Consider the following 14664-nt stretch of genomic DNA (forward strand, 5'->3'; position numbering starts at 1 on the left):
ATCAACCAGCCAATTTTTAATCAATTAAATGCATGTCTTATTGATACCATAGAGAGCTAATTTTTTATCATGCCATTCCAAATGCCTTAATGAAGCTTATTAAATGCAAGTCATTTTTATCAAACTTGTAATTTCATCCAAGGATAAAGTTAGATTTGTCTGACAAGATCTATTTTCTATAAAACATTCTCAACAGCCTTATACATAGGTTAAATAGAAGTTATTGTCACCATGTTACAGTTGTTTTCTTCCTTGAAAGCCACAGGAAAAAAGTTCCAAATACAGCCTAAAGTGGTCTGTCTCTAAGAGCTGCATTACAGAGGTTGGAGAAGGTTTCTAGTACCAAGCACCAGAAAATAAGAACTTATTTTTGAAATATTATGTGATTTTAAACTAATTATGATTCACTAATGCTGAGCTGTTTTGTTGTTTGGGTTTTTTTGTTTGGTTGGTTTTTGTTTGGTTGGTTTTTTTATACAACAATTTGCCATATTAAGCCTATTTGATACTTGGTCCCCAGATTCCACAGTAAACAGGGTGAAGATAACTGTAGTCTAGTTTAAAATACTTTCATGAACATTTAAATAATGTCTAGTGCAAGATAGTAACAATTTCCAATTTTGGCAAAACCAAAACATTTGTTTGACCCTTCTCTTCCCTATTTCTTTTTCATTTTTTCTAGAAGAATTTGACTTTAACCTTTCAGGCAGCTCATTTCCTGCTACAGCACTGCAAGCTCTGTATCTTCCAAGAGAGTACCTTGATACCAGCCATTTCTATACTGCAGTGTTACATAAAATTCATTAAGTACTCAAAAATACCACTGCTACTGCTAAGATACCCAGTGAGTTTAGCAATATGTTTTAAGTTTCCACACTTTCTACAGGTTTTTTGGGAGGTTGGGGTTTTTTTGTTTTGCTTTGGTGGGTGGTTGTTTGGTTTTGGTTTTGTTTTGGGTTTTTTTGTTGTTTTTTGTTGGTTTTTTTTTCTTTTAAGGTGCCATCATGGATTTTGATTCAAAAAAATCTATTGGATGTTATCATCCTCCTAATAAATAATAGGTGACCTTCAATTTGCATTATTCATTAACAAGACAGAAATCTAGACGTAGTGGTCCATACCAGAGTACTGGAAAGCCTTACTAATTCAGGTGCCTGTGGCAGTATTGCATGCCTCTGTTTGGCAGGGGCCTGGAGGGCTATGTGACCTCAGTCACTGGCTGACATGACAAGGAATGCCTTGCCTTGGGAGTCTGAACGGTGAAGCTCTAGACAAGAGCTTATTATAGTTCAACATGAACAATTCAGCCCTTAGACCACACATAACTGACACCACCTCAGCTAGAAGGACAAACCAAACTAACCTATATTGTACTCAGATTTTCACTTCCAAACACCTTACAGGACTCTTGCAGTTCACACACGGTGAGTCTGGTCCATTGCCTTAGCTCACATGGAAAGCAGGAGGCATGTCATACCTGCTGCTGCTCAAAGCTCTTTCACTCTGAGAAACACAGGTCCAGACAAGATTTCAGTTCTTTGCTTGATCTTCTGTCATCTACACTAGAGCTCTCTGGTTGTTACTGAATTACCTCTAACCATGCCATTGCAGAAGGTCAGTTATTTATAGGGCCAGGCTATCCATGCTCCTCTCACAGGCTTAAAAGTCACTTTGACATCTGCCAGATCTTAGTTATAGGCATTCCTGGAAACCAAAGCAAGTAAGGCTGCTAACATAAATCCTGAAAGTTGAAGCCCCAAAAAAGAAAGGACAGTGCTTTGCCTCCCTTCCACAGCAAACTGCAGAGCTACATAAACATGCTAGAGGGAGTTAACTGAACTGCTGAAGACAGGTCCCCTCTACATGCAACAAAATTTTGGAAGAACTTGGAGAAGTCAAGTGCCTTCAAGTGACCAAATTTCTTCTTATGCTCTCTCACAGGGGTAAAACAGATCAATGGGCTTAGCTATCCAAATGCTGTCATCCAACCAAGCTGTCATCAACAGCCAAGCAACAATTTTAAAGTTCACTGAATCAGAACAGGCCATACCTCTATCAAAGAAAAAAAAAAAAAAAAAAAAAAAAGGCAAGTGACTACATCAGTTTTATGTGGGGGAAAAAACAGCTGTGAAAAAAGGAAATAAACTGAGCATAAGTTCACACAGAGTTAGGCTTTTGAATACCAATCTAGGTCTAAATGAATTAAAATGTGAAGATATTTGGAAACGAGCCATTAGAGTGAAATCTGAGTGGCAAACAGTTTTGAAATGAGATCTGGATTAGGAGATGAGTGCAGAAGTTTTCAGAGATGGGAAAGGAAAAGAACAGCAGTGATCTCTATAAATATGTTTCTTAACCAAATCACATTCACGGAATAGCTACACTTGCTCATGCACAGTATAGCTGGCTTTTGTATTATGAGCAACTCAAGACTGAAACCCCAATAGCTGACCTCTCCATCTGTAATGAAACACTGAGAATGAGAAAACCTCATGCTCATTCATGCTGCACTGTACTTTTCCCCACCTCTATTATTGCCTGTATTTGGGTCAGCGCCAGCACTGGTACATGTGCGCAGTGTATTGCGCCAATAAATAGAAGAGAATGATGCCAAATTAAAACAAAAGTGTCTTTCATAATCTGTTTCCAGAATCTTTCACTGGAAACATAATGAACTGTCAGACATGAGGTAGGCAAGCTTTAAGAGACTGACTTAACCTCGCTGAAACTGATGCCTGACTAATACCTGCAACATCTCTAATAACACGTCAAAATAATCCATTAAAAAGAATTACAAGAGCATTTTTTACTTTAAACAAACACAGCAATGACAACATTACAAGGGCACAGATTTCCTCGTACTGTGGCAGATCCATTATTTATCATCATGCTGATGTTCCAGCAGCAGATGGAAGAAATAAAACCCTCCAAGTCCATCTTGTGGGTTGCACAGAAAAAAGTGGGGGAATTCCCTCACCCCTCCCAGAGGCCTAAGGTCTGACAGCCCCTGTTGCCTTGGCTTGCACAGCTGTAATTGTGTTACAGTATCTGATAACACTTCCCTTTATCACAGGCTCCATGATTTCTTCAGGCAATGATTGCCACACCTCGAATACCTGCTGTAAAATCATACATCTTTCTGTTTGCCTGAAAGTGAGTGCCCTTTAATTTCATTAAGTCCCCACATTCCTTTAAAAATGTAGTAAAACGGAAGAAAGGCTTAGAAATTCTCATTGCAGCTTCTTATCTGGAATACTATAGCTTTGCAAAACTATATCCCCTTCCAATCTTCACTCTAGCAAAAATAATCTTATTTTTCTACCTTTGCCCACCTATAATTCTAACCAAACCATAGAAGTCACTTGCAAAAATCTATCTTCTTCCCCCCTTACCCACCCCACCCCTGCCTCATGTCTCTCAAACTTTCTGCATCACAGCACACTGCCCTCGCTCAACATACTTCTCTCTAGCATTCACAGGCTCACAGGAAAGCCTTTTGTGCAAATACAGATATTAAGAGTTTGGTTATCCCGCTCCAGACTAGTATGGTGATAGGAGCAGTGAGATGAACTATCCCAACTGGAAACCTAGTGCTAGTTTTCCTATTTCTGTTTTATAAGCTTCTCTGGTGATGAAAAGGCAGTTCAATCTCTTAATATGCATCTTCTGTACTGTTATTTTAATCTGCCACTGTTCCTAAACAAAATATCCTGTTTTACCTATTTAGAATTTTAAACTGTAATATTAGGATAAATACCTCACATTTCTTTCACTCCTAGCAGTATAAAAGCTTCTATTATCTTGTTCAGTAATTTTTTTTTTTTCTAGGATATCTGCCATAATTCATTATCCTCAATTGTTCTTTGTGCTAAAATTTGCATACCTCTTAGGGAACATTGTATCACGAGGGTTTTCTAACTGGTCTTTCTCTGTTTTAAAATATCTTTACAAAAGCAAAGATCTGGCTTCCCAGAAGGCTGCTTTCTTTGGATTACAGCGGAACCTATTCCTGTGCACTATGTCTTCCCTTCCTCAACACTGAGCCCTCCACTTCTTAGTGTGCTTTCTTCACAAACCTATTAGAGACTTCCAACCTCATCCAGCTAGCTAATTGTGCATATAACATGGGTTACACATTGGAAAAAGCTGCTGGAGAATCTGGAGACAATCTTTGGACCAATCTACTCACAGGACTAAAGATTCTCAGAGGATATATTAAACTAAACAAGCTTTCTATTAACAAGGCTTTACAAAGGCTATCCTGCTCTCAGCAGCTCAGCTCGGCATAGAGAGATTAAAAGACTGCTTTTTTTAAGTCACTCCCAGCACCTCTTACTCATTACCTAACTGGCCACAAGTACAACACATTACTGAGCAAAACACTCTTCCACAAAAGTGCTAAACCATGTCCTTGTCATGCTGGTTTTCAATCTACTTCCACATCTAGAATGAGTCTGTTTTTTCACAACTGTACACATAAGCAATAATATAATTTCATTAATACATTGTACTTTATCCTGTTGCTGTCAGCTTTGTCATGGGCTTCACCTTGGTGCCCTGCTTTTGTGTTCTACAGGGTTACACACATCCCTGATCAGTTGTTTGCACACTCATACTGGGCCAAAAGAATAGCTATCTGGTCTGTCTTCACTACTGTACCAACCAGTCCTCAAAAAATTCAGAATTTTCATTTTCTTTGGAGCTACTGTTCTCTTCCCTTCTGGCATGACACCCATCTCCTTATTTACTCTTTATTCCACAGTCTTCTGATAGAGGAAGAGAGATTCTGTTATTTTTATACAGTTCCTCTTTTTTTCTTTTTTTCCTAAAAGATACAGTGAATTATCACTTTTGTTTCTCTGCTTTTGTTAGCATCTTTACAAACACAAGCAAGCATCAGAATAAGACATATTGTTCCTCCAAGCCTTCCTCCACGTTCATCCTTCAATGAAATTGTGCAAGAAAAGTTCTTTACAGGATTTTCTCATGGGGGATCATATTTCCTTTTCAAGTTGTACCTTTAATAACTGAGAGCATCCTCTGAATCTTGGCAATGCAGAAGCTGGAGATTTGTCAAAAACACTCTCCAAAGATCTGTGAACTATAACTGTTACTATATCTATGTAATAATGAAATATCCAATCTGACTTCCTGAAAAAAAGCCAAATAATTATTTTCCTATTTGAGTACAATTTTGGTGCACTGGCTTTAGTTCTCAATCCATGTCACAAGAGGACCATGGCAAGAATATTTCTCCAGCTGTTGCTTACAAAGTTCTAGCAGCCATTTTATTGCCTTGCTTTCACTGTAGTATTTTAGTTTGAGGAGAATGATGCCCATCTTGTTTGGAAAGTCTTGTTCCCATTACTCTCTTGTTACCCACTCCTTCCACCTCCCTCCTGGTCCCCAAGTTCTCCTCTTCCAGGGTAGAGGCACCACAACCATTGCTATCCTCAGTACCTGTCATAGTAGGTGCAAGTTCATTGTACTTGATATAATTTATTGATGAGAGGTTTCCAAAAAGCTTTACGGCTTTTCATTTTATTTGGATCAGACCTTTTCTCTCTTCCTCTATGATGCAACTGAAGTAATTCATTTGATCAAAACCAATTTGTACTTGTACCACTGCATTTAATCTTTAATGTTTACTCTCCTTGCATCTTGCAAGTGATTAGATTTGTGGTGCCACTGGTATTAGATTGTCATTAGTAAGACGTGTAACCATTGCCAGTCCTCATTCTTCACACATCTGTTTTCTGGAATACTTCTCAGGCAGATGGTGATGCCAAGGACATTCTCATGAAACAATCTTCCACAGAGTGCAGAAATCCCTGCTAACTTGCTTGCTCTTCTACATTTGTTCCCTCTGCCAGTACCAGGGCATTTTATGCAATGAATACACTTCATGTGAAGAGCTTGAAAGTGATCTCATCAGAGGCAGCTGGCATCAGAGTCTTTCTAAGGCCTTGAGGGTCTATGCACAGCCAGGTCACACCAGTGTTCATCCGTTCTAATGCAATAATTTAGCTTACTCATGCCAATGGTATCTCCAGTTTTGTAATAATGCTAAAGATATACCATATGCAGAAGTTCCTTTTCTGCAGGAAAAGAAACCCTATTGCCAAGCCACAGGTAGACCAGTTTTGCAATGTCCTGAGAAATTTTGTATGCCTTCAAACGTGCCAGGAAATCTTTTTAAGTTTTCTCTGAGGTGAAATTTCTTTTCATTAATTCCATGGTCATGCAGTTTTTCACAAGCTTAATGATTTTAAAGTTTGTTTCTCCTGCTGGCTTTGATGCCATATTTATTACACAAATTTTTTTCTCTTCTGAATACATACTATAGTATTTCCTAATTATGAAAATGGATGCCTTTCATACATTCCTAGTTTCCTTCATATGGAGGATGTTGTGTTTTGTTTCTGATATGTTGCCTCAGGGGTCCTATTTTCTTATGTCCTGAAGTAAGATTCATTTCACCGAACTTTAGATACTTAATTATTAGCCATCCAAGTCTGATCTAGTTGTTCAGACTCTTTTATGGTCAATAAAGGGAAAGAAACTCATCCTTGTTTCAATTCATTCCAATTAACTCCAGCACTGCAGGATGAGACTAACTGCCTTGGGATCTGGCCATTTCTCTTTATTGATGACAGACTGATAGATAAGATTTCTTTCAGATATCTTACTATAAGGTGTCTGAAGATAGGGGAGATGAATCCTACCAATGATGTCAACTTCGAATCACACACATTCTTCTGAAAAATCACATGCATGTCATCAATGCTGATATCACTAGTGCAACACAGTCTTATCTCTTCATTGTGTGTGTAGCTGACTCTTATGCGTCTCTGTTGGTGCATTTTTTAGTGGGGTGTATTTTGGTTGGGACTTTTTTTGTTAGATGGAGGGTCATTTCCTTGTTATTATACAGCTGATGTCAGGGAGGTTTTTCCTTCTTCTCTTTAGCTGCCTCACATAATCTGCATCTTCCAAAGCTCTTTCTAATGTTAATTTGTCTGACATTGTGCCTGTTCATATATTCCTTTTGAATCTTATTGAGTATTCTTCTATCCTTTTGCATGCCCTATCCTTCTATTTTCAATAGTAGCTGCATTACCCACTCATCAATTATATAACCAAGTCTCCATTTATGTCTCAGATTTTTTCTTTGCATGAAGGCGTTATATTCAGGATATAATAGGCTTCAAATAACTTGAGTAAGGTGTCTCAATTTTCCTCTTTGCTTCAGTAAGCTCACAACTAGAAGCCCATGGCCTGCAAATATCCCAGACATTTTACTCAGTGCATACTAGAGAACAAGCCACTTCACAGTCTGCAGCTATTTATCTACAAAAAGACCTGACTAAGATCAGTTCTATTAACTCCTTCCATTTTGCCCACATCTCTGCCATGCTTCCAGTTTCAAAGTCGAAAGCAGGAAATTTTTAGCCATATTCTGCATAAAAGCTGGAGTTAATTCTTTGGGTCTGACACTACATCTGGCTCTAGAATCTGACAGTCAGACAGACTTTCCTGTAAGGATTCATTGAACTAGCTTTTATCACCACTGATTTTCATCCACCCTCCCTGCTCTCAGACATGAGAAAGACAGACAGACAGAGTGAATCTTAAAAAAAACAAACAAACAAAAAAAAAAAAAACACAACACCACACACCAAACAGACCTGATGAATTGGCTTTGCAGGACTACAGTATGATTCCGTTTATCCTCAGTTGCTTGGTATTTTATGTTACAACAGTAGTGGGATTTTTTTTTTTTAAACCACTCCTTAAAAAGAGAAGTCAAAGAACTAGAGCAGAATTCACTAGTAACAAATATAGGTTAAAATATCATTTATGCCAGATTTAGTGATTCCTTCTCAGCTTTCTCCACAGTGCAGATTAGGTTAAATTTCCATGTTAAGTCACTATAGGTCTCCTGGTCTTTTCAAAAACATACCTGTTATTCTAACAATTAAATCTAATATAACCATGCTCTGCACTTTTCAATCAGTCTACACTGATAACTCCCCATCCCCTGAAGAAAATTCCGTAATACATGAGAAAACATCATCCTCTCTTGCAAGACCCAGGAGGAGAGACTCCTCTAAAAAAAAAAATCTCACCTTCTTCAGGCGACTTTAATCTGCTGTGCATGCACTTAAGACCTGGAGATGTCTCTGCGCCTCACCAGCTCAGTCATGCAGACAAGCTGTTGTATAAAGTAACCAAATAATCTCAGTCAGCTGTTAGCAGGAGTCGGCCACATGCCAAACTTCGCCAGATAATCAGCTTCATGGTTTGCCTGCTCCCACTCAAACACTATCAAAGTGGAAATGTTTGCTCTTTAGGCTATCACATAGCTAATATCAAAAGCATTCTCTCTCAAAAAAAGAAACTCTACCAAGGATCAAAACACCATTTTTCCTTACTACAGAAAATATTGAATGAACAGAAGTTACATAAGAAAGGTATCAAAGAAAAGATGTATGTTTCATCATAAATACAACAAAAAGCAATATTAAACTCATGACATAATTAATTTACAAACTCAGACTTAAATAAAAAAATATTCAGAAAAGGGACACTTTAAAAGGCTGCAAACCTCAAGAAATCTTAAAAGCATTGCACTACGGGTGGATTCTGGGAGGGGTGACATTTACCTCTAGAGACTTATGCCTACAGCAGAAATATAGCACCTAGCAATAGAATATTAAATAACATACTTTTAACAAATGTGTATTTATAGCAGTTTGATATAGGAAAATAGTCTCTGGAAAAATTGCTATATGTAATTTTGATTACTATCACAAGAATTCCTCTACTTTGAGGCTTTTTAATAGTAAATATTATAGTGCGAGCAATATTTGCCCTTGGGAAGGATGGGATTACCTTGAGTTACAGAGCCCCCATCATGCAATGAAGCAAAAGGCAAAACACCTTCTGGGCCAAATGCAGGGCTTTACAGAGCTGAAGCAGAGCTGACATGTATTTCTAACTGTGGCCACATCTGCTTTGGTGAGGGGTTGTGGGGGGTGTTTGGTTTTAGTTTTTTGTTGTTGTTTTGGTTGGTTTGTGGTTGTTTCCTCCCCCCCACCCCCAACTACAAGTTATTTCTCTCTTACGATTATGCTTTTCAGCAGAGCCACAGTTGGACTAGGACTCTGTTCCTCCAAAAAAAGTTAACCTCTTAAGTCTGAGTCAAAACAGCCACAACATTTTGCCAGAATATTTTTCCCTATTTGAACATGCTAGTACCATTTTATCAATAAGATAAATAGTGATTTTTACCAACATTCTCAAAATTTGGACAGAACATGTCAATTTAACAGTGTGGTCATTTGATGCTTATTGGCTGAAAGAACAAAAATTCTAAGATTCTGATTTTTCATCCTGATATGACTCAAAAACTATTTTAAAATCTCAGCATTTTCTGCATAATGGAAATCCTAAATGTTCTGCAATATGGCTAGTGGCAGTAGCATTTCTTATCAAGATTACCTGAGACTTCTACTTGAAAAGTCTGGTTCAATGATGGGGGGGGGGGGGGGGGGGGGGGGGGGGGGAAATCACACAATTCCAGGGTTTTGTTCCTGATCAGTCCTCATGAGATTATTTTTAAATGCACTGTACTTAAAGACCTCATATTCCACCCCAGAGATGCCTTTTGCCATTTCTTTGAAACTCCAGCCTAAACTAGATCATATACACTTAAAAAAAAAAAAAACACACACACAACAAAAACCCCACCAGCTCTTCAATTTTAAGAGCTAAATTCTGAAGGTCTTGTTGCTATTGAGCACACTGTACCCTCCCCGACAGCCCCTATTTGAATTGCTCAGCCTCATCAGCCCCAGCAAACAACCTGCCTGTGGTTCAACTTTAGGCGATGGTGTTCAGACACTTGCTGACTGTCCTGTCTGCAACGGCATTGCCTTCTTTGCTTACCGCTGGGCAGTACAGAAGAGGACATCATATGAGTCAAACTCAGACAGAAGCTGAACCAGGAAGGGCTAAACAGAATTAGGTGTTAAGTCTGGTATCAGTAAGACAGGAAGGGAGAGGAACTGTGCCTGGCTAGTGGCGAGGGAAGGCTGGAACTACCTGGGCAAATGGATGCTCAAATAGCAATGAGGGGACACAGGATAAACATTTCATGGCATGTGAACTGAGAGTGGAAGCCTGGAGATGTGGGGAATCAGTGGAAAAATTGGTATTTGATTATCAAAGTGAGGCATGCTAATGTGCCAGCACTGCATACGGATTAAAATTCTATACACGTGCATCTACAGGCATCCTGAATTCAGTTTCCCAACTTAGAAGTTACCACCCTTACAATATTAATAAAGTTCTTTAAAACAGTGTATTGTATGGTGTAGAATCTGAGATATGCAGGTGGGCTGTTCTGCCCATGGAGGGCTGAAGTGCAAATCGAGAAGTGGGTTGATTGCTACAATGTTTTCCAGCTATCTTTATCCCTGAATTAGGAAGGCATGAATTTGGTTCGGCAGTAAATTCTGAGTTATGCAAAGAGGTTTACACTTAGATTCTTCCAATTTTTAAAGCAGCCTTAGTGCAAAATCTACCTTTTTCTATTGCACTATTTAAATTATTTCTCCCTGGAGGTGCTGGGAGATGCAACCAGAGCAGCTGGAGTGTGATAAGACTTCTTGCCAGCCTTAAAATGCTATAGACCCATGTCTGATATACTTTTGAAATGCCAGCACTGCACATGGATTAGAATTCCTCTTTCATGCTGCGCTGAACAATGCGATTGTGTCTCTAATACTACAGAGCAACTGTGTCAACAATAAAGAGGAAACATTTATGGCATAGGTTATTAAAACAATGAAAAATAGGCCAGTGCAATTTAAGTGCCTTTAGTGGGCTGAATAACAACTAGTTAAATAAGGAACAAAGAGGTAAATAATTTATTACAGAATGAGAAGCATCACAACAAGCACAAGAAAATTGTCTTCACTTTAAACTGTATCTCAAGAGGCTTCAAAACAGAAGCACGGATGATACACAACGAAAGTGTTAACGCAAATGCAAAAGGAAGGGGACTTAGAGAACCTGTTGCAGCCCAAAATGAAGCCATCACTCGACTTAAAAACATCAGTGTACACACATAGCAACCGGTTAAACATACCAGACACAAAAGTTATGCCAAAAGCGGCGGTGGCTCAAAAGACTTCAGAGTACTGTGGCAGCCAGGTAGCTTGCCTGTTTGAGCATGCACCCCCTATTCCTGTCTGATGTGGTGCTGGGCTTCATGCAAGCATGGGAGGAAAACAGGACTTAAATTTTTACTGAGAGGTATAAAAGCTCATTATAAAGTTATAAGGCTGCTTAGAAGTAAGGCCTAGCTCAGAGATCCTCAGATTAAGGAGAAAATGTAGAGTAGTATTCATCTTACTTATTCTGGAAGAGAATGAAAGAACAGAGTAGACAGAACTCAGTATAATCAAATGCAACTTCCATTACAAGACAGTATTTTTCATGCTAGGTCTGACAACTCAGTTCAAACAATTCAAGTTGTTTGAACTAACAAAGCCAATATTTCCAAAGATTAAAAGCCTAGAATTAGGCTCCTACTTCCATTTTTGGCCTTTTAATTAGGTTTTTCTGAAGTGCTGAAAACAAAACTCTAATTGATGGCTTTCATACATCGCTTTTTAATAATAGCTCCTAACTGCTTGGAACTTTGGAGGTTTTAAGTAAGATTGGGAGTGGATCAGCAAAGGATCACTTGGTTTGGTTTTACTCTTACAGAAGCAAGAGGATCTAAAAACTTTCCCTACACATTTGATCTCATGAGATTCCCACCTTGATCATGGTTCTGACAAGAATTTATATTAAAATCTTACAATCTTTTTTGAAGTAGACCCAATTAATTTTTCACATTAACTCAGTATATGATCTTGAATGAAGGAATCACACTATCTTCTGACAGATGCAATTTAATTTTTAAAAAAATATACAAATGCACACACACAGACCCCAGATACTATAGAACAACTTCCATGGCTGTAGTATAGAGGACAGCAGAGGAAGTTATTTAGCCTTTCAATCTGCAGCTGAGATCATAAGGATGTTTTACATAAGTTTCTTCAGGATACAGAATTTGTACTTTGTGTGTAAAGCAGTGATACTATAAACTAATGAAAGAAAAGGAGGCACTGGAATAGTTAGGTTTAAGACCCACTATTACTCACTCAGTATTTCTACAGTATTGCTGCAGAGCGAACCACTACTCAGTTTTACATTTGTTCCTTTCTTCTTTAAGGAGGCAGAAAGAGTGACAGAGAGAGCACAAGCAAGACAAGAGAAAGGAGCATGGGGGAGAAAGTGGGATGACAATCAATAAAGCAAATTTTCCCTAGCAGCAAAAATAGCTGACAGACCTGCTTCCCAAAGAACACTGAAAATTACTTTGCGAGTAAAAGCAGCAGAGAAGATAAGTCAACTTGAGGCACTCATGGGAGAGCTGTTACTGACAGATACGAGGATGATATAATTGCTCAAGATAAGCAGGTTTTTCTTTTATCTCAATAAAGCACTTTTGGATTAAAAGATTGGAAAGACAGGTGCGAGACAATAGCATAAAGCCTGTTCCCAATTTATTCACATAATTTTATATAAAGGAGCATTGATGTATGAAGTGTAAAACAAATGTGTTGAATGCTGAAAATAAAGTACTACAGAGAACAAGTTATGTACACTCCCAGTGATAAAGAAACTTAATATTTGATGAAATATACTTTTGCCTATTGAAGAAATACACTGATTTTACAAAAGGCTGAGTATGTGTTTAAGAAAACGTTCACGACTGTTCTTACATAAAGTAGCTGATACAGTTGCATCTTAAATTGTTTCCTGTTAAAATTGCATAAGATCACACTTACAGCAAACAGTAGATGAGAATAGTAAACAGGACAATCTAGCACACATTTCCTCTCTTCCAGCTCCTACTGCGTTTACGTACCCCACAACACATCCCCTTCAGCCATTCTGGTACCTTTCAAGAAAGATTTTGAGCATCAAGTGGTTTGAGTTTTATCTTTTGGGTGGTTTTTCGTTGCTGTTGTTACAGAGAAACATTAGACAAGACTGATGACAGGTGAATGTATGCAGTAATGGGTGGGTAAAGAGATGGCATTTTCTGTGTTTCCATTCAGTTAGATGATTCCCTTATGCTTTAAAATGAAATTTCTTTGTGTAATAGAGAAGCATGTTCGTATCAATATCTGTATGGGAAATATTCTTTAACAAACTTCACAGATACCTAAAACCTATCTTAACCCACGCCGGTCCACCTCTCACAACGACATTACCTGAATGGTGTAATCCCGTTGCTAGGCTTCTGACCAGTCCCAGTGCATATGGCGTAAGTACCTGGCTTGGTTAACTGCATTTAAGGTGTAATCCAAAACCTGCCATACTCAATGAAACACTTTAATAAGCTTTGGAGAAGAGACTTTGGTACTTTTAAGGCTAATTATACAATTTCTTCAGGGTTATGGAGAAGAGGTTCTCAGAAGGTGCAGGGCTACATTTTCAAGAATGGCCACTAACACTGTGAGCTTCAAATACAAGTGACATGTTCTAAATAATTCAGCCAGATGCTGAAAGTATTGGCTACCCATCAGTGATATTTAAGCACTGCAATTATCTTAAAGATCTGAAGAGTAGGTTATGTTTCTCAACACTGGTCAAGAACAGAACATGGTAAGCAACTATTTACTTTAATCAACATCAAGATGGTAAATTAACATCTGAAAAAAAATAAGCAAATAATGAAATGAAATAAAATGAAAGTAGAATTGCATCTTGTTCTTCATTTAAGCTTTAACAAAAATCCTCAAGAGTCTCCCTTCCATTGATCTTTTCCTTTGTTTGAATACAGGATCAACTGAAGGATGATGACACAAATTATATCATAAATAATGACGAATTGACTGAAAACTATGAATCATCTGCTCACATACCAGTGCCAGCACAGGACAGAACAGGCTCCACCCAGGCTACATGCACGGAAGATATTCATGAAGGAGACCTAGGATTAGGAGGGTACAAACTCCAGCTTGAACACATTGCAGGTCAACCCCAGATGAACTCATTGGCATGAACAGTCTAATGTTAGTCACAAGACACAAGATTAAAACAAAGAAATAAAAGATACTATTATGTGAACAAGAGGCTAGAAAGTGTACTAAGCACAAAAAAAAAAAGATCAAAGAGAACTTAGATTTTACCAACTAAATGCATATTTCCTCCAGGAAAGAGTTTACCATCATCCATATACCTACAACAATATGCAGGTTTTCTGACTGCAGCAGTTTTTAATAAAAAGATGTAGGGCACTGCCAGCCCACTTGACTGTACCATGCCCCTCACGTGTACATAGGCCTCTGAATGTTGCTTATAATCTTTAGTCAGCTGGAACGGAGAGAAATAGCTTCCTAACATATTCATGCTCACATGATGACAGCACTTTTTATACAGCTGGTCCTGAACAGATCCACAGACAGCTACTATTCCAGTAGCTATTACATTTATAAGGAAGAAGCAAAAGATTTTTTGTCCAATGAGTATGCAACCTAGAAGTACTTAAAACATGCATTGTGACACCTCAGTCTTAATAGATCAAGCTCCTTC

General features: G+C 38.2%; 1 protein-coding gene across 1 annotated transcript in view; it reads left to right on the forward strand.

The window, feature by feature from the left end:
* SLC9A9 (solute carrier family 9 member A9) overlaps nucleotides 1–14144 on the forward strand; it is a gene marked incomplete at its 5' end in the record, with an annotated part of 210810 nt that extends 196666 nt beyond the window's left edge. The window contains 2 exons of the mRNA XM_082319179.1: nucleotides 13288–13393; nucleotides 13913–14144. Of these exons, the coding sequence (XP_082175305.1) occupies nucleotides 13288–13393; nucleotides 13913–14134 (328 nt within the window). The 3' untranslated portion in view covers nucleotides 14135–14144. The remainder of the gene's footprint in view (nucleotides 1–13287; nucleotides 13394–13912) is intronic.
* Nucleotides 14145–14664: the final 520 nt, after the last annotated feature.

This window comes from Platalea leucorodia, assembly GCF_965183815.1.
Source record: "Platalea leucorodia genome assembly, chromosome: 8".
Lineage (NCBI taxonomy): Eukaryota > Metazoa > Chordata > Aves > Pelecaniformes > Threskiornithidae > Platalea > Platalea leucorodia.